Source organism: Gregarina niphandrodes (assembly GCF_000223845.1).
Source record: "Gregarina niphandrodes unplaced genomic scaffold scaffold00005, whole genome shotgun sequence".
In the NCBI taxonomy this organism is placed as follows: Eukaryota; Apicomplexa; class Conoidasida; order Eugregarinorida; family Gregarinidae; genus Gregarina; species Gregarina niphandrodes.
In genome coordinates this window covers 1-24,196 of record NW_011645776.1, presented here as the reverse complement: position 1 = coordinate 24,196, position 24,196 = coordinate 1, and the positions used below count along the sequence as shown (strand labels likewise).

The 24,196-nt window shown below is 53.6% G+C and overlaps 11 protein-coding genes and 1 non-coding gene across 12 annotated transcripts; 6 read left to right on the top strand and 6 right to left on the bottom strand.

Moving 5' to 3' along the window:
• Positions 1-1,000: 1,000 nt before the first annotated feature.
• On the bottom strand, positions 1,001-1,512 carry GNI_036200 (hypothetical protein; the record flags this gene model as incomplete). Its single annotated transcript, XM_011131000.1, has 2 exons — positions 1,001-1,043; positions 1,079-1,512. The coding sequence occupies 2 exons, from the start codon at positions 1,510-1,512 to the stop codon at positions 1,001-1,003; spliced, it is 477 nt and encodes a 158-aa protein (XP_011129302.1).
• A 184-nt stretch (positions 1,513-1,696) lies between these two features.
• On the bottom strand, positions 1,697-2,674 carry GNI_036190 (hypothetical protein; the record flags this gene model as incomplete). The annotated part of the gene is made up of 4 exons (XM_011130999.1): positions 1,697-2,025; positions 2,215-2,298; positions 2,344-2,532; positions 2,593-2,674. 4 exons carry the CDS (start codon positions 2,672-2,674, stop codon positions 1,697-1,699), a joined length of 684 nt encoding a protein of 227 aa, XP_011129301.1.
• Positions 2,675-2,680: 6 nt separating this feature from the next.
• Positions 2,681-4,797, top strand: GNI_036180 (phosphatidylinositol 3- and 4-kinase family protein; the record flags this gene model as incomplete). The annotated part of the gene is made up of 3 exons (XM_011130998.1): positions 2,681-3,341; positions 3,514-4,603; positions 4,698-4,797. The coding sequence occupies 3 exons, from the start codon at positions 2,681-2,683 to the stop codon at positions 4,795-4,797; spliced, it is 1,851 nt and encodes a 616-aa protein (XP_011129300.1).
• A 409-nt stretch (positions 4,798-5,206) lies between these two features.
• On the bottom strand, positions 5,207-5,566 carry GNI_036170 (hypothetical protein; the record flags this gene model as incomplete). Its single annotated transcript, XM_011130997.1, has 1 exon — positions 5,207-5,566. One exon carries the CDS (start codon positions 5,564-5,566, stop codon positions 5,207-5,209), a length of 360 nt encoding a protein of 119 aa, XP_011129299.1.
• A 252-nt stretch (positions 5,567-5,818) lies between these two features.
• On the bottom strand, positions 5,819-9,382 carry GNI_036160 (hypothetical protein; the record flags this gene model as incomplete). Its single annotated transcript, XM_011130996.1, has 2 exons — positions 5,819-7,061; positions 8,244-9,382. 2 exons carry the CDS (start codon positions 9,380-9,382, stop codon positions 5,819-5,821), a joined length of 2,382 nt encoding a protein of 793 aa, XP_011129298.1.
• A 1,858-nt stretch (positions 9,383-11,240) lies between these two features.
• GNI_036150 (hypothetical protein) lies at positions 11,241-11,843 on the top strand (the record flags this gene model as incomplete). The annotated part of the gene is made up of 1 exon (XM_011130995.1): positions 11,241-11,843. The coding sequence occupies one exon, from the start codon at positions 11,241-11,243 to the stop codon at positions 11,841-11,843; it is 603 nt and encodes a 200-aa protein (XP_011129297.1).
• Positions 11,844-12,007: 164 nt separating this feature from the next.
• Positions 12,008-12,934, top strand: GNI_036140 (hypothetical protein; the record flags this gene model as incomplete). Its single annotated transcript, XM_011130994.1, has 1 exon — positions 12,008-12,934. The coding sequence occupies one exon, from the start codon at positions 12,008-12,010 to the stop codon at positions 12,932-12,934; it is 927 nt and encodes a 308-aa protein (XP_011129296.1).
• A 212-nt stretch (positions 12,935-13,146) lies between these two features.
• On the top strand, positions 13,147-14,031 carry GNI_036130 (hypothetical protein; the record flags this gene model as incomplete). Its single annotated transcript, XM_011130993.1, has 1 exon — positions 13,147-14,031. The coding sequence occupies one exon, from the start codon at positions 13,147-13,149 to the stop codon at positions 14,029-14,031; it is 885 nt and encodes a 294-aa protein (XP_011129295.1).
• Positions 14,032-15,143: 1,112 nt separating this feature from the next.
• On the bottom strand, positions 15,144-15,216 carry GNI_036120. Its single transcript has one exon. It is a non-coding gene; the product is annotated as a tRNA-Met (tRNA).
• Positions 15,217-15,617: 401 nt separating this feature from the next.
• GNI_036110 (hypothetical protein) lies at positions 15,618-19,942 on the top strand (the record flags this gene model as incomplete). Its single annotated transcript, XM_011130992.1, has 2 exons — positions 15,618-15,893; positions 16,004-19,942. 2 exons carry the CDS (start codon positions 15,618-15,620, stop codon positions 19,940-19,942), a joined length of 4,215 nt encoding a protein of 1,404 aa, XP_011129294.1.
• Positions 19,943-20,251: 309 nt separating this feature from the next.
• Positions 20,252-21,323, top strand: GNI_036100 (hypothetical protein; the record flags this gene model as incomplete). Its single annotated transcript, XM_011130991.1, has 3 exons — positions 20,252-20,263; positions 20,303-20,614; positions 20,730-21,323. 3 exons carry the CDS (start codon positions 20,252-20,254, stop codon positions 21,321-21,323), a joined length of 918 nt encoding a protein of 305 aa, XP_011129293.1.
• Positions 21,324-21,599: 276 nt separating this feature from the next.
• Positions 21,600-23,573, bottom strand: GNI_036090 (chitinase; the record flags this gene model as incomplete). Its single annotated transcript, XM_011130990.1, has 1 exon — positions 21,600-23,573. One exon carries the CDS (start codon positions 23,571-23,573, stop codon positions 21,600-21,602), a length of 1,974 nt encoding a protein of 657 aa, XP_011129292.1.
• Positions 23,574-24,196: the final 623 nt, after the last annotated feature.

Genomic DNA, 24,196 nt, shown 5'->3' with positions numbered 1-24,196 from the left:
CACAAGACACCGTGAAGCAGGACAGCGTGCCACAAGACACCGTGAAGCAGGACAGCGTGCCACAAGACACCGTGAAGCAGGACAGCGTGCCACAGGACAGCGTGCCACAAGACAGCGTGCCACAAGACACCGTGAAGCAGGACAGCGTGCCACAAGACACCGTGAAGCAGGACACCGTGCCACAAGACACCGTGAAGCAGGACGCCGTGCCACAGGACAGCGTGCCACAAGACAGCGTGCCACAAGACACCGTGGAGCAGGACAGCGTGCCACAAGACACCGTGCCACAAGACACCGTGCCACAAGACACCGTGAAGCAGGACAGCGTGCCACAAGACACCGTGAAGCAGGACAGCGTGCCACAAGACAGCGTGCCACAAGACAGCGTTAAGCAAGACGACAACCAATCAAAGTCGGCGTAGTCCGAAGCACCCTCACATCTTGGCCGTTTTTATATATATAGCCCAAACCGAATACCTCCGTTCGGAAGGTCCGTCCCGCATGTCGGCAAATTTCGTGACCTCCTTTACACGCTCCGGACATGGACCGCAGGCCTTGACGTAACTAACCACAGCTCCCATGACGCGTGACTTTCCAGCGGCGTCGGTTTTGGTATTTTGCACTAACGGAAACGCTTTAACGTTGTTGCTATCTAGAAGCCAACCACGCGTTTTAGATTGATCCATGCACAGTAATCGGTAGGGGTGCCGGATCCGTGATAGGCCTGGTTGCAACCTTCGTTCAACAAATGTTCTTGGGGCCCGGATACGTTTTCGGTCGCCAGTCCTTCCCTCTCAGAGAAACAAGTCTGGCGCCGGCTCAATGGCGTACGGCATTCCGGAAGGCAAGCCCGTCGCGCTTCGAGAAGTCGCAAACACAAGTTTGTGACCGACCAAATTTGCGCGTCGGAAGTCAGATTAAACGCAGCGGCACAGTGCGGGTCCGCGATTGTGTCCCCCTATCCTGAATGCGGGCACATTATCAACGTAAGCGTTGTACTCTATTTTGCCGGGTTCTCGAAGAAGGTTTGGGGATCCAGAATTCTACGGCAAACATTTTTCAATGAACGATGACTTACGATTTCGCAAGCAGTACATAATCTACTGCGTCTGGATGCTCATCATTGTTAGAGGGGATAGCGATGTCGCAGATCTTGAAGAATTGGGCCAGTTCATCATCGCTAAGAGGCGTCTCCCCCATCTGCAACACCCGCTTCAAGACCACCTTACTCAGAAACCCAGTCCGCTTTGGATCAAATGAACCAAATAAGGTGATCACAGAACCCAGAGACGGCAAGCCCTGACAATAGCGGCAATAGAAATCAATAAATTGATCGAACGTCAAACCCTCAATTGCCTTCCCGGTAACCGCCATAAAAAACTCGTCCACCCACGAGTTTAAATCCTTCTCCGATGGTACTTGGCCCATGCTCCGAAATAAGAATTTGGTGTTGTACTTGTCTAGTAAAGCGCTCTTCGGGTCGGCCAGAATCTTGAACTGTCGGCTGCACATTGATAACCTGGCTGATGACCGGATAAACCTTACTGGACAGCATCCAATTGCTTCTGGCTGAATCGATTCCGCGTTACAGCCTTGTTAATAGTGGTCATGAGAGCGCGCACACGTGTGTGCTAGAGATAGATAATCTCGCATTCTTCTCAGACTTGAAATTACGGTCAGCAATTAGTGTGAAGTCTCATTCGTCTACAAATTCTAGCTCCGGCACCTCTGCCGACTCATCTACTTGTTCGTTTACTAGTTCGGGCAATTCCATCATTTCTGGAGAAAGCGCACCCAGGGTGGTTAAAGATCCATCTGCAGGATTTCTGACCCAGGTCCAGTGTCCCTTGGCCATGTTCGCTTCTGGAAGGGTGAAGGTGATGAATGACCCATCTTGTCTCTTGAACTTTTTGTAGAGTCTCGTTTTGCTAGCAGATCGCATCGTTTTGAAGAAAACGACATCACTGAAAGGGGAGGGTGCAACATTTATGCCTTCAACCACATCCGTACATCTTCCACTACCGCCTGAAGCACAAATCATATCGAAAGCTTTTCTTACTGTCAAAGCCACGTCTGAAAAGCCGGCAAAGAAGAGGTCCATTATGTTGAACGAGACCTGATGCGAACTCTTCGCTGCTTTGAATCCAGTGCTTGACATCATTGACCAGGTCTACCAGCAGACCCTTATATACAATAGTACGCGAAATGAATTACATTGGACGGTATGAATATCAATTTTATTCACGTATTTGTTCATCATCGCAGCTACCTGTAGAGCGTTCTTTTGCTTGCTTAATTCTAACCATAAAATTGCGTTGTCGTATCATAGAGAGATCGACTTACCTTTTCGGGTTTTGGTCGTGAATTCATATTCATTGGGTCCCTCCAATTGTTGGGTTTTGTCACATAAAGGAATTATTGATTGAACTGGATGTGACATGAGACTGCATAAAGGTCCTGCTAACACTTCCCTTAGTAAATCTGTATGCCGAGCATCTTCCTCGAGTATTTGAACGTATGCTCTTATGGCCTCTGAAACACGTAATGGGGGACTGTGTTGTAGGAGTCAAGGTTGAATGTTGGGGTACTTACTATTGGTGAGTTTAAATGCGTCGACGCTGGTTGGGGTGTTTGGGTTGTATAAAAGGATGGAGTATAAAAGTGAGAATTTCATTAATCAATGGCCCATTACCAGGCCTTTTCTGAGGTCCATATAGAGGCTGACCTGGACCAAGAATTGGCCTTCACGATTACCCTAGAGCTGATAGACGACAATTTGGCGGGTGCGGAGAAGGAAATGATGATGCGTGTATTTCCGTTCCATGACGTAGAGCTTCTGAAGCGGATGCTCCTGAAGCGATTAAAGAACTTAGCTCTTTTAAAGATATCTGACCTTCAATTCTACCATAACGGTGTCGAATTAAAGAATCGCCGATTATTGATAACATTCGCTAATCTAGAAAAGCCTGTGTTCCAATGGAAGGTCAAAGAAAAGCTCGGCAAACATCTCGTCATCAGAGGCATCCGACAACTGGGTGGGATGAAACTTCCATCACGCCATATCAACTGGCTACAACAAATCAATGCTTGCCTCCAAGCACAAGTGAACCCTAAACTTACAGACGAAGGAACCGGCAGTACATACATACTCTGTAACCAAATCAACAAGCCAATTGGGGTCTTCAAACCCACTAACGAAGAAGCGTTCACGCCGTTCAATCCACGAGGATACATTGGAAAAATGGGTCAAAAAGGATTCAGAGAAGGAGTCGTTTCGGGGGAAGGCTCCGCTAGAGAAGTTGCCGCTTATCTATTGGATGCATACTACGGCTCACTATCCAGTACCGCCCTGACCATCGCCCTGACCACCTTCCCTGACCACCTTCCCTGACCACCGCCCTGACCACCTTCCCTGACCACCGCCCTTCCCTCCCGCCCTGACCACCGCCCTTCCCTCCCGCCCTGACCACCGCCCTTCCCTCCCGCCCTGACCACCTTTCCTATTTCCGTTAGATGTTCCGGTGACGATAATGGCAGAGGCAATTCATCCCCATTTTTGTTATGACCCTAACAACCCTCGGAAGACGCGTGGCGATGATTTGGCGTTGAATGGTTTATTTCGACGAAAGAAGAGAGTGGAGAATAGTGAGCCGGGTATTGAGTTGGTTCAATGGAAGTCGGGTAGTTTGCAGCAATTTGTGAATGCGCGAGAAACGTGTGGTGATTATGATCCGAGTGTGTTTTCAGTAGCGGATGTTCACAAAATAGCAATTTTAGATATTCGATTATGTAACATGGATCGGAATGACGGCAATATTCTGGTGGTGAGACAGGACCAGTTATTGTTGGATGGAAAATTGGCTGACTCATTTGTAACTGCATTTCTACAACAGCATGCACAGTATCAGAGAACACATTTGTTAACACCTGAAGGAAAGCAGACCAAGTATAGACTGATCCCTATTGACCACGGTCTTACATTGCCGGATTGTTTCGATATCACTGATCTCGATTTGGCATGGATAAATTGGCCTCAATCACATATTGGTTTCTCTCCGGATGAGTTGGAGTATATTGAACGATTGCGCCCGGATAAAGATGCCGAATGGGTAGCCGGTAAGCTGGATATCCGACCGGAGTGCCTTAGGACCATGCAGGTGTCTACACGCTTACTCAAGCGGGCAGCCAAACTTGGGATGACTTTACACCAAATTGCGCTGCTCATGGTCCGATTATCACCTAATCAACCATCACCTCTCGAAAAGCTTGTCAAACTCGCCCTCTCCCAGGCCTGGTACGCATGCTACGCCAGCCACCTGGTCCATAAACGTGCCAGTGAAATGTCTTGCGTCATGGACCTCGCCACCCCCACAGCCATCCCACACGACACTGAAACATCCCTCGGCAGCGGACGCCACCAAAAATTGCTGCAACTCAATGAAGACGTACTCCACAGACACACCAGCGTTGACGACTCCATAGGGTCCTCCTCCGCTAAACGACCCCGGTCCAAAACCGTCGTGCGAAACTCCCGCTCAACCACCGCAGAAGAAACACTTCAAAAAACTGCCAACAGACTCCGGAACTTCACCAGCCTCAGAGCGTACGCACCACACCCCACACCGCCGCCCTATAAGTGTGCACACACACACCCTAACAACACGGGTGTCTCGCCCCCATACCCTCTGTTCCTTTAGACGCGTGGATCAGGACAACATGAACTACTTGTGGACTATAGAAGACGTTGGAGGACGGATCATATACCCCGACTGGGACGATCCGACTTTCCTAAAGTAACAACACACACTCACAGCACACACACTTCCCCCCCCCCCCCCTACCCAGACTGCTCGAAGCAAGTCGTTCTCGAAGCAAGTCGTTCTCGAAGCAAGTCGGGTGTTGTAAAAAGTTTTCTTCAGACGATTTTTTGACTCCTTGGACAACATTCTCGCGTTGCAACTGCACAACAGCTGAGCGAAGTTTTTCGTTGGTTGTCGACGTGGCTCGTCCGTACAATTAGCGTCCGTACAATTAGCGTCTGTCCTGTGGTGGCACCATGATCCTGTGGTGGCACCATGATCCTGTGGTGGCACCATGATCCTAGCAATCATCCTAGGTTGATTGTCCATGATCGGTTGTCGACGACTTGATCGATCCATGACTGAGGTTGCGGATCTCGTCCGAGCGTGAAGGCCACCCAGCCCTGTTATTGCTGTTGTTGTTTCTGGAGCTCTTGTTGTTGCTGGAGATTACGTTGTGTTTTGATGGCGTTGTTCTTCTTGATTTTCACCAGCTTGAGGTCTGCATCAATACGTTTGCGTTGGAGCTTTTCTTCCTTATATTTGTTGTAAATCGCGTCCGCATCGCGTTTGCCAAGGTCCCATTGCCGTTTGTAGTCGAGCCACTTCTCATCAGCGTCTCGCGTCCGCATCTTGATCTTCAACCATGCCTCCCTGGAACGTGCTTGCTCATGTCTCTTAGCCTCGCTCAGGTCCAATTCCAACTTCTGGACCTGGCTCATGAGGTCATTAATTTTGGCCGTACTCGGGCCCACAGTTGCGCTCATTCACGAAAATGTGCCAAGGCAAAATCCTCTTAACAGATCTTGTCTGCTGTAACAGATCTTGTCTGCTGACCCACCCCCTGTTGTGTGGAACCCGGTAGGTCGAAGCATCTTCGCGTCCTCCACAAAACATTTCGTCAAACGTTCCACGCCCTTCGTTCCATGGCCTTCGAAACACGGCCTTCGAAACAACCTCCTCTCTAAGAGCCCGCCCGACAGGCAGGCCTTCAAGCCCGAGCTCTTCGGCCTTGAAAGCTATTTGGCTACTCTCCAAATAAAGTTGGTTTCGTACCCCTGCTCTTTGGTGGCTGCGGTAAGAAGTTCAACGAAGTCCAACCGATCGCTCGAGTTCTCGAACAAAAGAATTACCGGTATGGAGTGTCCATTGAAATAGCACACGACCACATTATTACCTCCTGGGGGAATGCCCTCGGTGGGCCACTCCTTCTCGGGTACTACGTCCATTATTTGTTTACGGGCGTTCTTAATGGCGTTCTTGGAGTAATCAACCGATCGCAGATCCCTCAACTTGTACAGTTTAGACTTGGGCCCGAAAGACAGGAGCACACCCAGCACGTCCGGTAGCTTCTGACTAGAGTTCAGGTTCCCTAGCCTGGACGGACTCCTCAGTGACAGAGCCCCCATAGACGGACTCCCCACAGACGGACTCCCCACAGACGGACTCCCCATTGACGGACTTCCCACTGACGGACTCCCCACTGAGAGACTCCCCACAGACGGACTCCCCACGGGGGGACTCCCCACGGGGGGACTCCCCACGGGGGGACTCCCCACGGGGGGACTCCCCATGGAGGGACTCCCCATGGAGGGACTCCCAACGGAGGGACTGGCAGTTCGAGAGGGACTGCGCGTTCGCGAAGGACTGCGCGTTCGCGAAGGACTGCGCGTTCGCGAAGGCGAGAGGCTGCTGACTGAAGGCGAGGGACTGCGCCCCGAGAAAGAGGGACTACGTGCCGAAGGAGAGGCGGTTGGGTCCGAGCCGTCGGCCAGGAGAAGACTAATGACAAATCCATGGAGCAGCCGGATGCCTCGTGGGGCCCGGACGACTGCGGACACGTCGACCCGCCGTAGGAAGCGCGTCATTATAGCACGCACTCGTTTGTCGTTGGCCTCCACCGGGGGGAAATCGGGGTCGTCTGCAGACGTCATGGGATTCGAACCGGCGACCTTCTGATTCGGTGCCACCGTGCGGACTCGACGGCGACTCGGCAGCGGCTGCACCGCCCGGCTCCGGTCGATCGTCAAGTCCCCCTCCTCAGCGCGAAAACTCTCCAACTGAGAGGACCCCAACGTCGGGTCCTTTTGCATAATCTTGTTCAATAAGGCCGATGCCACTGGGTCCGTGGTAATGTCGATCGCCTCGTACGCCTTCTGCATCCGGCAACTCTTCTCCGGTCCCATCTGCCACACCAGGTCCGCCGCAGTCACGTCGTCCTGGGATACGCCCCCACCCTTTCCAGTGCACCCCTCACCAGAGCTGTGACGTCCGGAGCTGTGACGTCCGGAGCCATGACGGCCAGAACTGTGACGACCAGAACTGTGACGACCAGAGCTGTGACGACCGGAACTCCTTTGCACGGCCCGTCCCCTATCCCTCTGTTCGAGAGCAGGGTTGACATGATCCTCCAGACAACCGTAGCTCGTTGACCCGTAACCCGTAGTGCCCGCATCCCCGAACCAGTCCATCTTCGTTTCGTTCGGGCGAGGCAAAATCTGTTCCGCCGAGGAGGACCCGCTCACTGACAAATTAGATAGGTAGTCAGAAGGTAAAATGATCTTCTCAATTTTGGAAGCTGCCAACGTTTCTTGTCTCACTTTCGGGACCGAAGCGGGCGGCGTGAAGTAACTGAAACTGATGGAGCTCTGTTCCGGTGACAGCCGGGAACGGAGGGGGTTCGGACGTGAGAGGAAGCCTACCAGGGAGTCAGGACCATCCCGACAAGCAGCAATCCGTTCTGCGGGAAGCACACTAGGACCACCAGAAAACGATCCTGTACATAGGTGTCGTCCCCCTGAGGGGAGTTGTGTATTTGAGGGGAGTTGTCCCCCTGAGGGGAGCTGTCCCCCTGAGGGGAGTTGTCCCCCTGAGGGGAGTGATCCACTTGTAGACAGTGGTCCCCGTGTGGGGAGTTGTCCACCTGGGGGGAATCCTCTTGTTGAATTGTCCCCGTTCCTTGTAGCGATATACGGATTATTGATTGGGTCCAATAACGGGTTGAAAGGGGTGCTCGCTTCCGGCTTCAAGAACGAAGACGACTGAAACACAGAGTGCTGCAGGTTCGCCGCCGGGGGCCCGGTATCGAAGGCGTGGGTTCGAGACGACCGTATGTTAGACAGACCCTTTTTCGGCCGCGGCAGGTAGGCACCCAGCGCACCATCCAAGTCCGTACCAGCAGCTGTGCGGCCCGTCGTACGGACTGTTGCACTCCCGGTTGGGGTATGGCACTCTGTCCGATGATCCCCGACAAAATGGCCGCGATACTCAGTAAGGTAGTTATCCAATAAGATTCCCAAAGCAGGCGACCCAGGACGCGGACGGGCTGAAGGAGACCAGGACCGGGCCGTGGGCGAAGGTGACCTCGCGTGCGAGACCCTAGCCCTAGAACTGGGAGTTAGCACCGGTGTCGAAGGCGAGTGGAAACATTCTGGAGACGGACACGGAGCATCCGGAGACGGAGTCATCAGGTCCAGCCGCGTTATAGTGCGCGATACCACGCGGGTCCCTTCCTTCGTGGACACGCTTCCTCTCTCCTCGGTCTTGTCTGAATTCGCACCATCGGTGTTTGCATAGACACCGTCATGGTTTCCATTGGTATTACTGCTGTATGCATTGGTAGCATGCTGGTCGACACCCCCAGCATACCGGTGTTCAATGACAGTAGCATGCGGTTCAATTACAGTAGCATGCTGTTCAATGACAGTAGCATGCTGTTCAATGTAGGGATGTTGCTGAACATACTCTATACCGATGTTAAGATCGGAACGAATGTTTACCCGATGTTGCTTCCGATGGGAGTTCGGGCCAGGCCCCCCACGGGGTACTGCACGTAACGGAGTGCTGGCGATAGAAGACGAGCTGCACATGGGTGTAGCAATGCCCGTGGCCTCGGGCATCTCAAGTGCGGCGACATCCAGAGCCGCAGCCTCTAGAGCAGCAGTCCTCAACGCAGCTGGGTCGGTCTCAGAGAAGGACGATTTGGAAGAAGGAGCTCGTGAGGAGTAAGGTGGCAGTCGCGACCCAGAAGGACTCGCGGTCCAATGGCTAGTGGAATTGACTGCCCAGCGACCGGAGGAGTCTCGACTCGTGGACGTCTTCTCAGCAGCGACAGGTCGCCGGTTCGACGCCGTTCCCCGGGTGGTTGCCGACCCCCGGGTCGATGTAGGAACCCAAAACTCGCCGTTCGTATGTGTGCTGTACTCATCCCCATTGGTACCGCTGGGATTTCCTGCCCGCTCGGTGCTATTCTCATCAACGGCTCTCTTCTCATCAACGGTTCTCTTCTCATCAATGGTCTTGCTGATTTTGGAAAGCTGGTTCCTCGCCGTCCAATGTGGACTAGCTTTCCAGGGCATGGAGGCTGTCCAGGCCACCTTCGGTGACCAGCAGAGACAGGGATCGCGCTCCGCAGAGCTCTTTCGGACTGTACTTATTATCCCTGGTACAATTTGAAGATCGTCCTCATCCAAGAAGACCCCTTGCCCATAGATACCCCTCCCATCGAATCTTGCCAGATCTTGCGCTTTAGAAAGCTGGGAGGCCCTTCCAGATAGAAGCCGCACTTCATCCGAGGTGTTCATAAAAAAATCGACGGCCTGCCCCCTACCCCCTACCCGAAACTACGTGGAAAGAATGGAATCCAGGTCGGACCCTAGAAAGTCTTTGAGTCGCACCACCAGGATCCGCTTTTAGTGCAGCTTTGGTTATTTTTAACCTCATTTACCTCACTCATTTACCTCACTCATGTCGAGATCAACCAACCCGACCGCCGGCAACCAGGTCCGGTAGCGAAAGGTTACCACGCACGAAAGGGTGAAGCCCAACTCACTAACACGGCGAAGCTCACGGCGAAGAACCACTAAGAAAAATTACATGACCAAACACTTCCACCACACCATGGAGACCACTAACTACTACCCCTGCGGTATGCGAGCCTCGTGCGGTATGCGAGCCTCGTGCCATAATGTTCTTCGATTCCGGATTTAGGACATAATGTTTCAGTCCCCGTCGTGTTCTCAGACCGAGCCGATCTTCCCGACGATACTGTTCTTCCCGCGGCATCGTAGTCGGCCGTCGATGGCTGTGGGTGGGCCTTGTCGCTTCCACCCTTCCTGCCCACTTACTCGCAACCTCGGTCAGGAGATGGACGGTTGCTATTCGATCAATGACGTGTACGTTTCGGTTGAAGGTGAAGGCTTCGCGTAGGTAGCTAGGTTAAGCTGATCAGACGGCAACGAAGAAGACACTCGAGGCTGGGTGGCAGGCAGCGCCATGGAGGTGACAGCTGATTGGTTTGGGGCTGCAGCCGTGTGAGTGAAGTGAGGGCAGTTCGCCGGTCTGTTTGTACATATACGGGTTTACGATGGCAGACGGCTGACCCATGGTTGATGAGAGCACGTCTTGATGGCATCTGAGTGGCCTAGATTCGCAGGAGAGAGAATCGTGACCGCTGATGGGCCTTTGATAAGCGAAGGAACTGGTGACTGAAGATGACACCCGAGTGGTAGATAGCGGCCAGATGAGCGGAGCGGTAGCAGGAGATGGATTCTCGTAAGCACACTGTGATGACGCCGCAGTGGACCGCGGCTAGTTGAAGGACGAAGTGGCGACAGGAGACTGAACCACGGCTGTCGTAAGTATGCGTTGATGACACGGGACTGGCCGATGGCTGACTTAAGCTGAAGTGGCGGCCGAAGACCGACACGGTTGCTGGAAGCACGCGTTGATGAAGTGCTAACTGACGAGTGGCATGTGGTTAACAAGAGTACGCGAGGACGGCACTCCTGGCCCACGGTTGACAGCTGGACTAGGAGAGGGGGCATGTGACTGGCCCATGGTTAGTAGCCGGACTAGGAGGGCATGCTACTGGCCCACGGCTGTGAAGAGTTTGGGATGACGACACACCACTGGTCTACGATTGGTTGAAGTATTAAGCGACCGCAGACGAGAGGCTCACGGCTGTCACAGGTGCCTCGGAATAGTAGGTGACCGGTGTGTGGTGAAGAGAACAGTATCCCCATGGCGGGTGATTGGTGCAGGGTTGCGTGTAAGAGATGGATGGCCCCCGTGAAGCGGCAAGGCAGCTGTGAATGGTTTCGTGAGAGGTTGTTGGAAGCGTCGGTGGATGTATGTCAGGAAATACCAGCTGGCAGACGAGATACTGTACTGTAGTGAGTGCTGGATGAAACTATTCTGTCGAGAGGTCCGACGGTACTGTGTGTGCATGAGGTGTTGCAACGGGGTTGGGGAGTTCGTAAAAATCTCAACCATTCGTTAACGGTCAATAACAAATCGGGTTGCAAGCTCCCAGTTCAGGCATTAAACAAGTGGCAGGAAAACAAACGTGAACGTGTTTGCCCGTTTCTGAGTTGTTGATTTTTTAATTTTTTTTCGCAAGACGGATTGCTGAAGATGACGCGTGCAGTGCTGGGGGGTAGAATGGAAGGTTTGTTGGATGGCAGGAGTGCTTTGTTGGGAATGGTGACTATTCCGACTGAGGAATCATTCTTAATAATGCGTGGTACGGATTTTGGTCAGACTCGATTGGTGAGTGCGGGGGAAGCGCAGGAGGAGATGACGATGTCAAAATTTGAAGGGAATATTTTGGATATGAGAGTTAATAGTCTATGGAATGAAGAGCTCCGGCAGTTTATATCAGAGTCCAAAGTACTTGCATGGTCCAAAATGCTTCGAGGCGGGACGGAGTCAGTTATCTGGAACCTAAAGGAGGAGCCTCTAAGCCATATTATTCGAGGATATGTCTATCCTGGTACCGATAAGGTGGCTGATCCCACCCTTCTAGAACTTATCGATGAAAGAACGGTCTTTCTGCTTTGTTTTGGAGCACGCGATCAATTCGAATCTCAAACACCTCTCAGACACTGCATGATTAATACAGACGAACTATCCTGGCTGCAGACTAACTATAAAAAAATTAGAAACGCCTCCCCTGGTAGTCGATGGAGGTTGGTCGCGGCCAACTACCTGTCAGAGAACGTACTCAAAGCCCTTCGCATTCTTGACATTGCCAGAACTGAATAATAACTACTCTGGCCAGATCAACTGCCAACAAACAATGTCCGACCGTTTCTTTCCGACCGTTCCTTTCCGATAGATGGTTCATTTTTTGACTGTGCAAACACCTACCGCAACCACCAATTTATGACACACGTCTTCAGTTTTGGTTATGTAATTCGGGCAGGCTGATGCGGCCAATGTGCAGTGAGCTGTCATATCGGGAGAACCAACCGTCGACACGACAGGCGATAGGCGGTTTACTGAGCGTGGTCATCATAGGCAGCGAGCAGCCATTTGTGACCATGCTCGGCTCCGATGAGAGTGTGAGTTTGTTGCTGGACTGTGGCCAAGCCGAGGAAACGTTCTACGTAGACGTGCAGGACGGTGTGATGGATATGCCAAAAGACGGTGAGTTGTTTCGCCAGCTCGACACATGGCTTGACCTGCAACGACGATGGTGCCACGGACTCAACGAGGACGAAGACAACAATGACGGTCTGTACAAGAACAGCGGTGGCCTGTACAGTAAGATGTTGTACAAGGAGGGTCTGTCCAAAACAAGTTTGATAGCGGAGGAGTTCGGGATTCAGAATGTAAACAGCGAGCCGCTGACTGCCATCTTGGCCACCGGTCAGTCTGTGGGTCAGTCTGTGCACAAGCTCATATTTGGTGTGCAGGGTCATGAATGGTTTAGTGCGTACTCTGTGCACGTGCGGAGGATGCCGCCGGCGCTGAACGCGATCTTACGTCTCCCGACAGCACCCAACGGGCGTCCGCTGGCCCCATCACCGGACCTGCAGCAATGGAAGAATGTCTGGCGTTTGTTCGCAAACAAATCGCGGTTCCGACGTCGCGTTGCCTCCATGATCCACGACTTTGACCCAGTAGCAGAGGGGTACGAGACGATGCAATGTTGTTGCGAGTCAGAGGAATGCAACCAGTGCATGAAAGCACGTTACTCCAGACCCGGCGTTAGAGGCCAGTCGTACCGGCCACTCTTTCCACTAGCCGCTAACAGGTCGGTAGCCAAGATCATTGCCAACGGGTTACCCAGGGCGAACGGATTACTCAGAGCTGCAAGAGCGTTTTTACGGTTGCTTTTGGACGAGGCGTGAGTCTCGGCGTGAGTCTCGGTGTGAGTCTGATCACACACGTCGCCATGGTCTATACGATGGTGTGGTCACACACACTTCCATGACCATTGTGTCGTCCTCAGAGAGAACAAAATATTTATTTATTTTCGTAATCTCTAGGTTGAATCTGAACTTAGTGTTGGCTGAACTTGAAGTCGGACTGAACTTTTTGGGGGGTTATTTTTTTCTGGGCTATGACGCGCCCCATCCGGAGTAGTATTGAAACTCGTGGTTGGGTGAGCGGGCTGCTTGGATTGGTGACTGTCTTGACCGAGGAACCGTTTGTCATGATGCGAGGTTCAGAAGAGAGTGTTCGTCTGTTGTTGTCATGCGGGCAAGCTCCGGCTATGTACTATATTTCGGACGTACAAAATGACGCGATGGACTTGTCGAAAGAGAGCGAGCTATTTGGGAAACTGGATGCGTGGCTTGGGGAGCAGGAACGCTTTTGTAGACTCAGGAACGCTTGTAAATCATTCTGGCAAAATGAAGAGAGTGAAGCGAGCCACGAGGCCTGCAGCGAAATATGCAACGAACTTCACTTTGGAATCAAAAATGCGAAGGCTAAGCCCTTGGTTGCGATTCTACCGGAGGTGGTTTACGGGCAGTTGGTGTATAAACTGGTATTTGGGGATAAGACCGGCTGGGATGAAACAATCAAGAAAGTCTTTTATGCGGAGACGGAAGCAAGATTTCATACGGTCGGTGCGTGTCGTGTGGGTTGTGGGCGTGTGGACGATGAGAGTAGCTGGGACTTGCTGCCGGCCCATTCACTTCTGCGTCGGTTGTTTTCAAAAGCAGCTTTTCTAATCCCCTATGGTTATGACATAGTGGTTCGAAGTGCGATGCCGGCGGAGGAATTGACACAGAGAACCACGCCAAGCAAACACGGCATGAAAGTCCGCGCCCCTCGGATTAGTCACAGTTCTCCGAAACTCTGCACTAAAGCCTTACCACCCAAGGCTTGCTTGCTCGCGCTCACGCTATCCCCCACCGTCACCATGACCCGGATGATGGCCACCAACATGCCCAGCGCTTTCAGATGCTTCTTACGCGTTCTTTTGGACGACAGGATATGACCCCAATCTCGATCACTCACCCCTCGGCCCTAGCCTCTAGCCAGTATGTCACAAGCAGATGCAGCGCTCTATTAACGTCACACTGCCGACGTTAGGTTCTCTTCCTTGACCACTCCTTCACCCATGACTACCGGCTTTATCAAGACGCATCAATGCCGCAACTGACTTTTGGGATACGAACTCTAGCGACAAAATGCACCAAAACGAAACAGAGAAGTCGCACCAGAGGGAACGGGGTCGGGGTGGGGCCTGTTACGTTTTTTTGGAATTCGGTGGAGGCTGTGTTGATGGATTTCTGGAGCGCTGTGCAGGGCCAGCCGCACCACACCGTCGATGCAGAGCTTTGCCCACCGCCTGCAAGCAGCTGGCTTCCCTGCGCCGCTAGTGCACGGCTTCCGCGCAATCGAAGTGCCTACCCGGCGGTTCTCTGCTCCCGCAGTTCGTGCCGGACATTTCCCTCCTGGTCTCAAGAGCGGACTAATGTGCCCCCAAGTGCCTAATTTAATGAACCCAACACAGTCCGCGAAATTCTCGATTGATTCGCGCACCCTCGTGGAATTCGTCGCTATGCCGTCGAATTCCCCTGGCCTGGACCGGCCGCAACCTTGGCGGCCCACCAACCTCATTTACGGGGCTGCTGCCGCAGTCTTTCCCCTCGTTCCTCAAATACGAACGCGTCCCCGACGAACCGCCCATCAACTTCCCCGAGCTCGGGATTTTCAACCCAGCGAATGCCTTTGGTTGTAGCACCATTAGTTGTAGCATGTCTTCGGTACCAGGTAGCTACTAAACAGACATGGAGAGTAATCGGCGCATATGCGGATTGGCTAATCAAATATCTATCCGTAACCAAAGCGTGGGTCCAAGCGCCCGCACTTTTGAGCTTGGGAACTGATGTTGCGGTGCTTGGCAGCCATTTGTGTTTGCTGTCAAGCATGCTGCATAAGAAATAGCTCATTGTCGAGAACTATATTTTGCAAGTTACAGCAACGAATAAGAGTATAGTCTGCCAGAGAGTCCGCAGTCAGAGGCCTGTTGTCCTGGGGAGTGACCTGATGATCTCCACAAATCCATATTTCATGAGCTTTTCCGAATACTTCATCAAAAGGAAATGGGTTAGGAGAGGATCGAACTCTCGACTTCAGGATTATGAGACCTACGCGCTACCTACTGCGCCACCAACCCGACTTTGGAGTTTAGCTCTTGGGAAGCAGGAGAACTAGTATGGGTTGAGTGTAAAGCGGAGTGTGTGTTGTCAATCGACAGCGGGGTATTTTCTTCGCGCGTGTGGCTTGAAACTTTGTGGTGGTTGTGTGAGGGGCTGTGTTATTTATGACGGAACTTCACGGGGGGGGGACTCAGGAGGCGGGGACTTGGGAGGGTGGCATCAGAAGGAGGCGGGTGGTGGAAGGAAGCTCGGTCGGAAAAAAGGGTCCAAGCTGGGATTGCTCTGGTTAAAATTCTCGCCGCTTATATTGATGGAATATGGGTAAGATTTTGCACCAGGTCCGGGGAGGATGCACCCCTCTGCAGACTCTGAACTGAGGACTCCAGATGAAGAGAATTTGACCGATGAGGAGGATGCCATGACCGATGTCGCGTCCACCGTGGGCAAACACAAGAAGAAGAGCAAATTCAGATTGAGGGTGCCGAAGGCCTTGAAAGGAAAGTCCAAGAAATCGGGAGAGAAATCGGGAGAGGGCAAATCTGTGGCCGATGACAAGTCGATAAGAGACAAGCATTCGGTCGCGGGCGATCTTGACCTGGAGGTGCCTTCTCCCGTCCTTTCTGAAGCGGGTGATCTCTCGCCCACTCTGCACTCTCAAATGTCGGAGAGAGAACTTCAGCTAGAAACAACCAAGGTAACACTTGCAATTGGGTGTGTGCAATCGTGTGTATGTGTGCGCGCAATCGTGTGATTGGGTGTGTGCAATCGTGTGATTGGGTGTGTGTAATTGGCTTTGTGTGGCAGATGGCTCTTTCGGAGATGATCGAGAAGTACCGCGAGCTGAGTGAGACGTTGGAGCTGCGTGAGAAAGAGCTCGAAAAGGCGCAGCTGGCGGGTGCAGCGGTAATGGAGCGGTCGGCGGAAGAAGCGCAGCTGCAGGCGCGCGTGGCGGAGTTGTCGAGTGCGCTGGAAAGCCGCGGGCGCGAGCTGGCGGAACGCGACCGGACGTTGGAGACGCGGGAGACGGAGTTGGGTACGGAGTTGGCGACACGTAACCAAGAGTTGGAGTCGCTCCGTGGGCAGTTGGCGGCGCTGTCCGAGCTGTCGGGCGCCGAGGCTTCTGGACGCGAGCGGGTGCTGCAGGAGCAGTTGCAACAACAGCGACAGGAAACTGACGCCCTGCGGTCGGAGCTCGACGAGATTGAGAAGCGGAGGCAGGAAGCGGAGTCGCAGCGACAGGTGGAGACGGAGGCCGCGGAGACGCAGCGACAGGCGACGGAGACGGCGCTGGCGGCCGCGCGTCAGGAGTTGGAGACGGCGCGGCGGATGGCCATAGAAACTGAGGCGGCGCAGAAAAGGCGCGAGTCGGAATTGGGTCGCGCATTGGAGGGGCGTGAACGGGAGTTGGCGGAACTTCGGGAAAACCTAGCGGCGTTGACGACTGCGACAGCTGAGGGTGCGCGCGAGAAGGAGCGGCTGCAGCAGCTGAGTAAGGCGCTGGAGGCGCGGGACGCGGAGCTGAAGACGCTCCGGACGCAGCTGGTGGAGGTGACGGCGCGGGCGGAGACCGCGGCGCGCGAACGCGCGAATGCGGAGACGCAGGCGGCGCAGCAGGAGGCCGAGGCGGCGACGAAGACCGAGCAGCTGGCTCAGCGGCTGCGGGCTAGAGAGAGCCAGCTGGAGAAGCTTCAGCAGGAGCGCGAAGCGCTCCTGCAGACCCACCAGGAGGAGGAAGTGCTGCGGCGGCAGGATGAGGAGGAGAAGGAACAGCGGGGGCGAGAGCGAGAGCGACAGCTGGAGACGGTGCAGCGACAGTTGGAGGCCTTGCAACGACAGTTGGAGGAGACGAACTCGAAGGAGCAGTTGGTTGCAAGGCGCGCTGAGGACTTGAGCGAGGCGGCGAGTCAGCGCGCAAGTGAGCTAGCGACGTTGCGGATGGCGTTCGAGGCGCAGACAGAGGAGCTGGAGAAGGCGCGGGAGGCGGCAGCGCAGGCGGCGGGCGAAGCGGCGGAGCGCGAAGCCGCGCTGCAGCGTGCCGCGGACGTGCGCGAACGCGAGATGGCCGCGGTGCGGGCGGAACTGGAGGTCGAGAGAGAGGCGCGGGAGACGTTGAAGGCGCAGGGCGAGGAGAAACAAGCAGAGGAACGTGCGTTGCGACAACGTGGGGAGCAGCGAGCGGAAGAGTTACAACGGGCGGCAGAGGCGCATACAGAAGAGTTGACGCGTGTGCGCGCGCAATTGGCGGCACTTACCGAAAAAGCGGAAAAAGAGAAGGTTAGTCAGGAACAGTTGTTGGCGCAGCGCACGGCCGAGCTGGCCCAGACGACAGCGGAGCTGGCGCGACGTAGTGATGAATTGGCAGCCCGCGATGCGGAGATGCGACAGCGCGATCTCGAACTTCTAAGACAACAGTGCGCAGACGGCGCGGAGAACAGCGAGACGGAGGACGCGGTGGCAGAAGACACACTCGCCCAACGGATCGAAGACCTCGCTGCGAAAGAGAACCAATACCGGCAGCTGGAGCGCGAACTGCGGCTACAACAGGAAGTGTTGGCCAAGGAACGCGCCACTGTCGAAACACGCGGTCGCGGGCTGAGCGAAAAAGAGACGGAACTGCGACAACGCGACGTGGAATTATGTCAACGGGAGACAGAGTTACGTCAGAAACAAGAGGCTGCTGCACGCGACCGTGCAGCGCTCGAAGAACAACGGGCTGGGCTCGAAGAACAACGTCAGGACTCGGAAACACGTAAGATCAAAATCGTGCAGAAAGAACAGGAACTACGTCGTCAGGAACTGGAACTCCGACGCCGTAATGAGAGTCTGGCAGAGGATAAGGCGGATGCCGAGAGCAAGAGCGCTGACCTTACGAAACGACTCCAAGAAACCGCAGCCAAAGAGGCTGAACTCCGCCGTCGTGAAAACGAGCTTAAACGGCAACTCGAAAAAGCGGAGCTGGACAAGACCTTCCACTCCGAAAAGGAGCAACAACTGGGCCAACGCCTCGGGAACCTCTCGCAGCGGGAGAACCTCATTTCGTTGCGCGAAGGTGAACTGAAAAAGCAACAGGCAAGTTTGGCGGTAGAAAAAACTTCGCTCGAGGAGCAAGAGATCCGGCTGTCCGGACAGTCGAGCGAGCTGATGACCAAACAGAGTGAGTTGAAGCGACGTGAGGCGGAACTCCGGCGACTGGAGCAGGACCTGAAACAGTCTTCAGGTTTATTGGAGACGGAGAAGCAGTCCTTGGAAGAGAGGAGTGCCGAGTTGGATAAGAGGTTCGAAACCATGGCGGCTCGCGAAGCTGAATTGCGGCGACAGGAGCAGAGTTTACGGCAGTCCTCAGGGCTGTTGGAGACGGAGAAGCAGGCGATTGAGGAGAGAAGTGCGGAGTTGGATAAGAGATTTGGATCGATGACTGCGCGCGAGACGGAGGTAAGGCGTCAAGAATTAGAACTGCGTCGACGACAAGACGCTGTAGCGTTAGAAAAATCAACTCACTCTGAGCTGGTATTGGAGGTGGGTAAAAAGCAGGGCGACTTATCGCAGAAGGAAAACTTATTGGTCTTGCGCGAGTCTGAGCTGCAGAAGCAGCAGGAGGCGTTAGCCCAGGAGCGGTGCCTGTTGGAAGAAAGACAGGACATTGTGGCCCAGCGGTTGAGGGAGCTGGCGACGAAAGAGAGTGAGATGCGACGTCTGGAGCCGGAATTACGGCGGCAGGAGTTGGAGGTTCAGCAGCAGCTGGATGGTGTGAGCCAAAGACAGGCGGCTGTGGCAGAGAAGGAAACGGAATTGGAGCAGAGGCTGAAGGAATTTTCGGCGCAGGAGAGTGAGGCGAGGATTCGACATGTGAAGATCCGTGAGCAGGAGAAGATTTTGGCTCATGAGAAGTCGACCATCGACGAACTACGGAAGGCTTTGGCGGACCAAAAAACCTTACTTCAGCAACAGGCAGCGGATCTTAATTTGCGACGGGCGGAAGTAGCGGAAGTGGATAAGGGAAGCGAAGCTAAGCAGGAATCAACCATGTCCGTGGCATTGCCGACACCAGGGGGGCCGCCACCTGCAGTGGTCTATAGCAACATCATTGCGAACGTGGGGCCTGATAATTGCGCACTAGTCAGCTCGCCTGATGGTGCACATGAAGTGGTATGGTGTCTGAAACAGCGTTTGGTGGAGGCACTATTTGAGACCTCCAGTGGCCGTTCTGCTGGCTACAACGTCTTCGACCCGGCCTCTGCGCAAATCAGCGTGAAGGCCGTGGAGGGACGGCCTGAAGTCTTGCGTGTTTTACAACGCGTCCGAAACTTGTGGAAACTAGGCGAAGACCTCCGACTTGCCCTAGTACAAGGCGACCCGACCCTCGCTGGCGCCTATCAGGATACCACTACCACTCTGGCCGACTGGGAAAGCACCCTCGCTACTCTCCGAGGTTCCGCCGAAGTCATAGAAAAAAGAAACAATGACCTTGAAAGACTCGCGTCCAACTATTCAAAGGCACTACAAGAAGCTAGACACATCGCCAAAGCCGACAGAGAAAAGGCTAAAGGTATAGTTAGTTCCCTAAAACAAAAACTCGAGAACCTACAAGAAACGAAATTACAAGTCCAGACTGAAAGAGATGCTCTACTAGTGGAAATGAAGAAACTGGAGACACAGATACAGTATCTCACCTCCAAAGCCATCGCCAACTCGTCTCTCAAAGTCGTCTCGGACCATATCAACGCGCCCAACCTTGTTCGGTGACTGAGCTGGACGCACACACGGACTGGTGCACACTGACTGGTGCACACTGACTGGTGCACACTCTGTTGTCAGAGTGTGGAGTCCCGGGAGTCGGGGTGCGAGTGTGATAACTAGCCCTTTGCTATATACAGGACCGCCGTCACGCGAAGACTTTTTGAAGCATTCTTTTTTCAGGGGAAACGCCCTAATGGAAGTTCAACACTCCGCGTGCAGAAACCCATCTTCAGGGTAACTTTTTTTCATGGGTCAATCAGGGTTGAAATGATCAGGCCCGATCCCAAGTTTTTCATGTAGCCAAAAATCCGTCTGATGCCACCAAAAGTAACTACACATCTTCATCATCTAATCGACTTCCTCTAGTCTTTAACTGATCCCAATTGGAAGCCTAAGGAGGGAGAATTAACATGGACTCGATTCGATAAGTCTACAGCACGAGCCCTTGGGATTATCATAAGACAACCTACCAAAGCATCTTCGGACGAAAAGGCGGCTTGCCAAAGAACCGACAGCGTCTACTGTGAACTGGACTTACCTGATCGGTACGCCATCGCTTGCTTGGATGGAGAAGATTCACATGTTTATGTACCCCGACATTATATAAAGCCGTTTGATAAACTTGCAGCACTCCAACTGAAATGTATGAAAGCTAAAGCTCGGGAGGTTAAAGACTTGGTAAGCAACGAGCGCGGTAAGCAACCAGTCGCGCAACATCTGCGCAGAATATAGATCTGCGCAGAATATGGACAAAAACCTCCGTGTTTGTTGTTGTATGTTTGTTGATTTTCAGACGCCCTGGGACAGAGACAAGAGGAAGTCTATCAAGGCAGCCTTGAAGTGGCTGGATAGCAATGAGAGTTTGGAGGCAGTGCATGATTTTTTGGAGTGTCCAGAGTGTTGTGATGAGGGAAGCGATGGATTTTGGAAAGCGGTGAAGTTGAAGCGAGGCAATGCTAATATATCTCGTAAGGAGTCTCTGGAGAAGCGGCGGGAGTTGATTAAGCTCGAGGTCGCAGAACGGGATCGGTTGGTCAAAGAGAGGGAAGAGGCGAAGACTTCTAAAAAGGCGAAGAAGGAACGCTCAGTCAGCGGGGACGACGACTCTTCCTCCTCCGATTCCGATGAATCCGGCGAAACGAGTACACAGTACTCCGGCTCGTCCGACGACGCATCTGAGGACGAAACGGACGAAGTGGTTTCCAGTGCAGCCGACGAGGATGATGAGGACGAAGACGTGTCCGAAGAAGATGCGTCCGACGGCCCACCCGTCCGAAGGAGGAAGAAGAACCGCAAGCGCAAGCGACCCTACTTGGCAAGCACCAGTGGCACGGAAACCGAAGAGGAAGAAGAAGAAGAGAAACCCAAAAAAAAAAGGAAACGCTAGTTATGTACTTTCCCATTTTGACCATTTCTTATAACTCCGAGGTGGCTGCCTAAGCCACCTTTTCCCTTTTCGATGACTTCCGTCCTTACCCAACAACCCTTACCCAACAACCGTTACGAGGTTTCAAGTGTACACCTTATTAACCCCTTTGAGTAGAGGCTTCTCTTAACAATAAAAAACATCAAATACTGCTTATTCTTTTCTACCTTTTGTTAACTTGATCAGTGAAACTTTCTCTCAAATTTCATTAAGGCAATCAAATGAGGTGATGGTAACCTACCAGACGGTATCACCGTTGGTCACGATCTCCTTGCCCTGGTAGATGACATGAGATCTGAAGTAGAAGTCGACACAGCGGCCATAGTCTCCGTCGTAGGTGATCCAGAAGGGTGTCTGGATCGTGCCGGGTTCGCAGTCAGTGCCGGACACAGAACGGTTCCAGTACAGTTTAGTTGCGGCAGGCGAGTTAGCGGGGAAGCCGGAGGAGCCAACGCAGTCGTTGGAGGAGTCATCAGGGACGGGTAGTCCGAAGAGTTTCATGAACGCCTTGTAGCTGGTGATACGGTTTGTGGCTTGTTGGGAGCTGGAGGCACCGCGGCATTCATAACCGCCATTGATGATCTCGATGGTGGCTCCGAAACCGGGTACCAGTCCAGCGGCCTGGTCCACAGAGCTACCAGTCCAAGTGCCATCAAGGGCCCATGTCATCGGTGGCTTAGGGGACTGCGGAGTGACCGCGAACCAGATGCCGGAGGCGAAGTTCAGCCAAGTATCAGCAACGAGACCGGGCTCGTTCAGCAAGACCGTGCTGTCGCCGTACATCGTGCGGGAGAACCAGCCGTAATTGTAGTTCCATGACAACTGCTTCGAGCCGCGGCCGTAGTAGGTAACGCTGTCATTGCAAGGTGCGAACAAGCTCCAAGGTTGGTTCTCCACAGGGCTGCACGCCTCGTAGGCCGACTCCGTTGCCGACTCCGGGTCTGCCATGGTCTGGAAGGCCGTCTCTCTAACCCAGTAAAGACCTTGGAGATAAGTAGGGATGGGCGTGTTAGGGTCGTAGAACTTGGCTGCACCGGGGTTCTTGTTGTCTTCAGGAAGTTCTGGCTGTGCGATGGTCCACGCGGGAGCATTGGCGCCCGTTTCCTGTGAGTAGTGTGCGAAAGAGGCAGCCACGAGCTTCTTGCAAATGGTGTCCGAGTCGCGTCCGTCGTTATAAGTCTTGCAGTAGTCGGGGAAAGCTCCAACGGCTTTGAGGTAGTTTTCGTAGCTGTAGGACTTGTGACGCAGAGGGAAAATCTGGTCGAAGGCGTCCTGGCTAATGAATGTCTCAACCCTCTTAACGTTCTCAGGATTTCCTGCACTGCCAGGCGCAATCTTCTCAACCTGATCAGTGGGGAGGACACGCACGGCTTGACGCAGGATAGACGCGCTAGGATCGCTGTCCAAGGCGGCCTCTTTCGCCCGCATCTCACTCTTAGTCGGGAATGCTGGAGTCCAGGGGTCATAGAAAATCGTAGGCACATTGGGATCAGCAGCGGCCACCATTTCCTCTAAAGTCCACGCCTTGGGAGGTTCACCCGTGCACGTGCCAACTTCCTTCCAGGGTTCAGCGGGCGGCATGAGGCCGGGGTCAGCCCAGTACGCAGCCTGGTACACCTTGGTTCCCACACCAGCATAAGCACCCTGGTTGTATGAAGCAGTCGGAGACCAAGAGAACATGCACTCGCCATTCGGACCCGTGAAACCGTTGAGCGGTTCCTCCGGGGCGTCATTCGCGCCCATATCAATTCCAGTTGCGCTTCCGCCTGTGTTCGGAGTTGAAGGAGTGGTGGTCTTTGCCGGAGTTGGAGCGGGAGCAGTGGTAGGGGCAGGCGTGGTAGGAACCGTAGGAGCAGGAGTAGGAACCGTAGGAGCAGGAGTAGGAACCGTGGGGGCAGGAGTAGGAACAGTAGCTGGAGTAGGAACAGGAGTAGGAGCCGTAGGACGAGGCGTAGTGACCGGAGCAGGAGTAGGAGCCGTAGTTGCAGGAGCCGTGGGTGCAGGAGCGGTAGGGACAGGAGCAGGGGTTGTATCGTTACCCGGAACATTGCCTCCGTTACAGGCACCGTTTTCCATCTTAACGACACAGCTAATCAAGGAATCGCTGTCAGTCATAACATCAGGGCCGCAAAAGGCTGATCCATAATCAGACCCCCAGAGGCTGCACCGCTCAACACAGTAGTCGACCCAAGGACCGCTTCCAGCCTTCATAGCTGCCTCACAATCGCTGGTGGGAGTAGCCAAAGAGCAGACGGTAAATAAAGTAAAGGATTTCATCTTTACCTAATAGCAAACTTGTCCAATACAAAGACCTTGACTTAAAACAAAAGTAAGTTGATGTACGATAAAAGATTTCATCCTCACGGCGGGAGACACCGTGAATCAATCAATAGCTGGCGCACACATGATAGCTGCTGAGCCGTCCGGAGACACAACGAGCTCAGAAGAGATTGTCAACAATAAAAGAGGGAGGGGGGAAATTTTTACACAAACCTACAAGTGATGCTCAACCTACACTCCGATGCGACGACCAGTAATGTGGAGCTCTCTCCACGCAGGGACGCCCTTGGCGGCACCCCGTGTCCTCAACCCACCCCGGACGACTCAGTGGCGACAACTACTGGATGGGTTCAGGACACAATAGGGTTCGAGTACATGCCGAGGTTCCCGCCGTCAGAAGCCATGGACAAGTCCGAACGTGCCGCGTGGGTAGCAGCGCTCAATAGCAGCGCCTGGCCCAAGGCCGACATTACCGACGAAGAGCGGTTTGAGGACTGGCTAGATGCGGTAGCGGGTCTAGTGAGAGAGACCTCATACAATATGGACGAGACGGT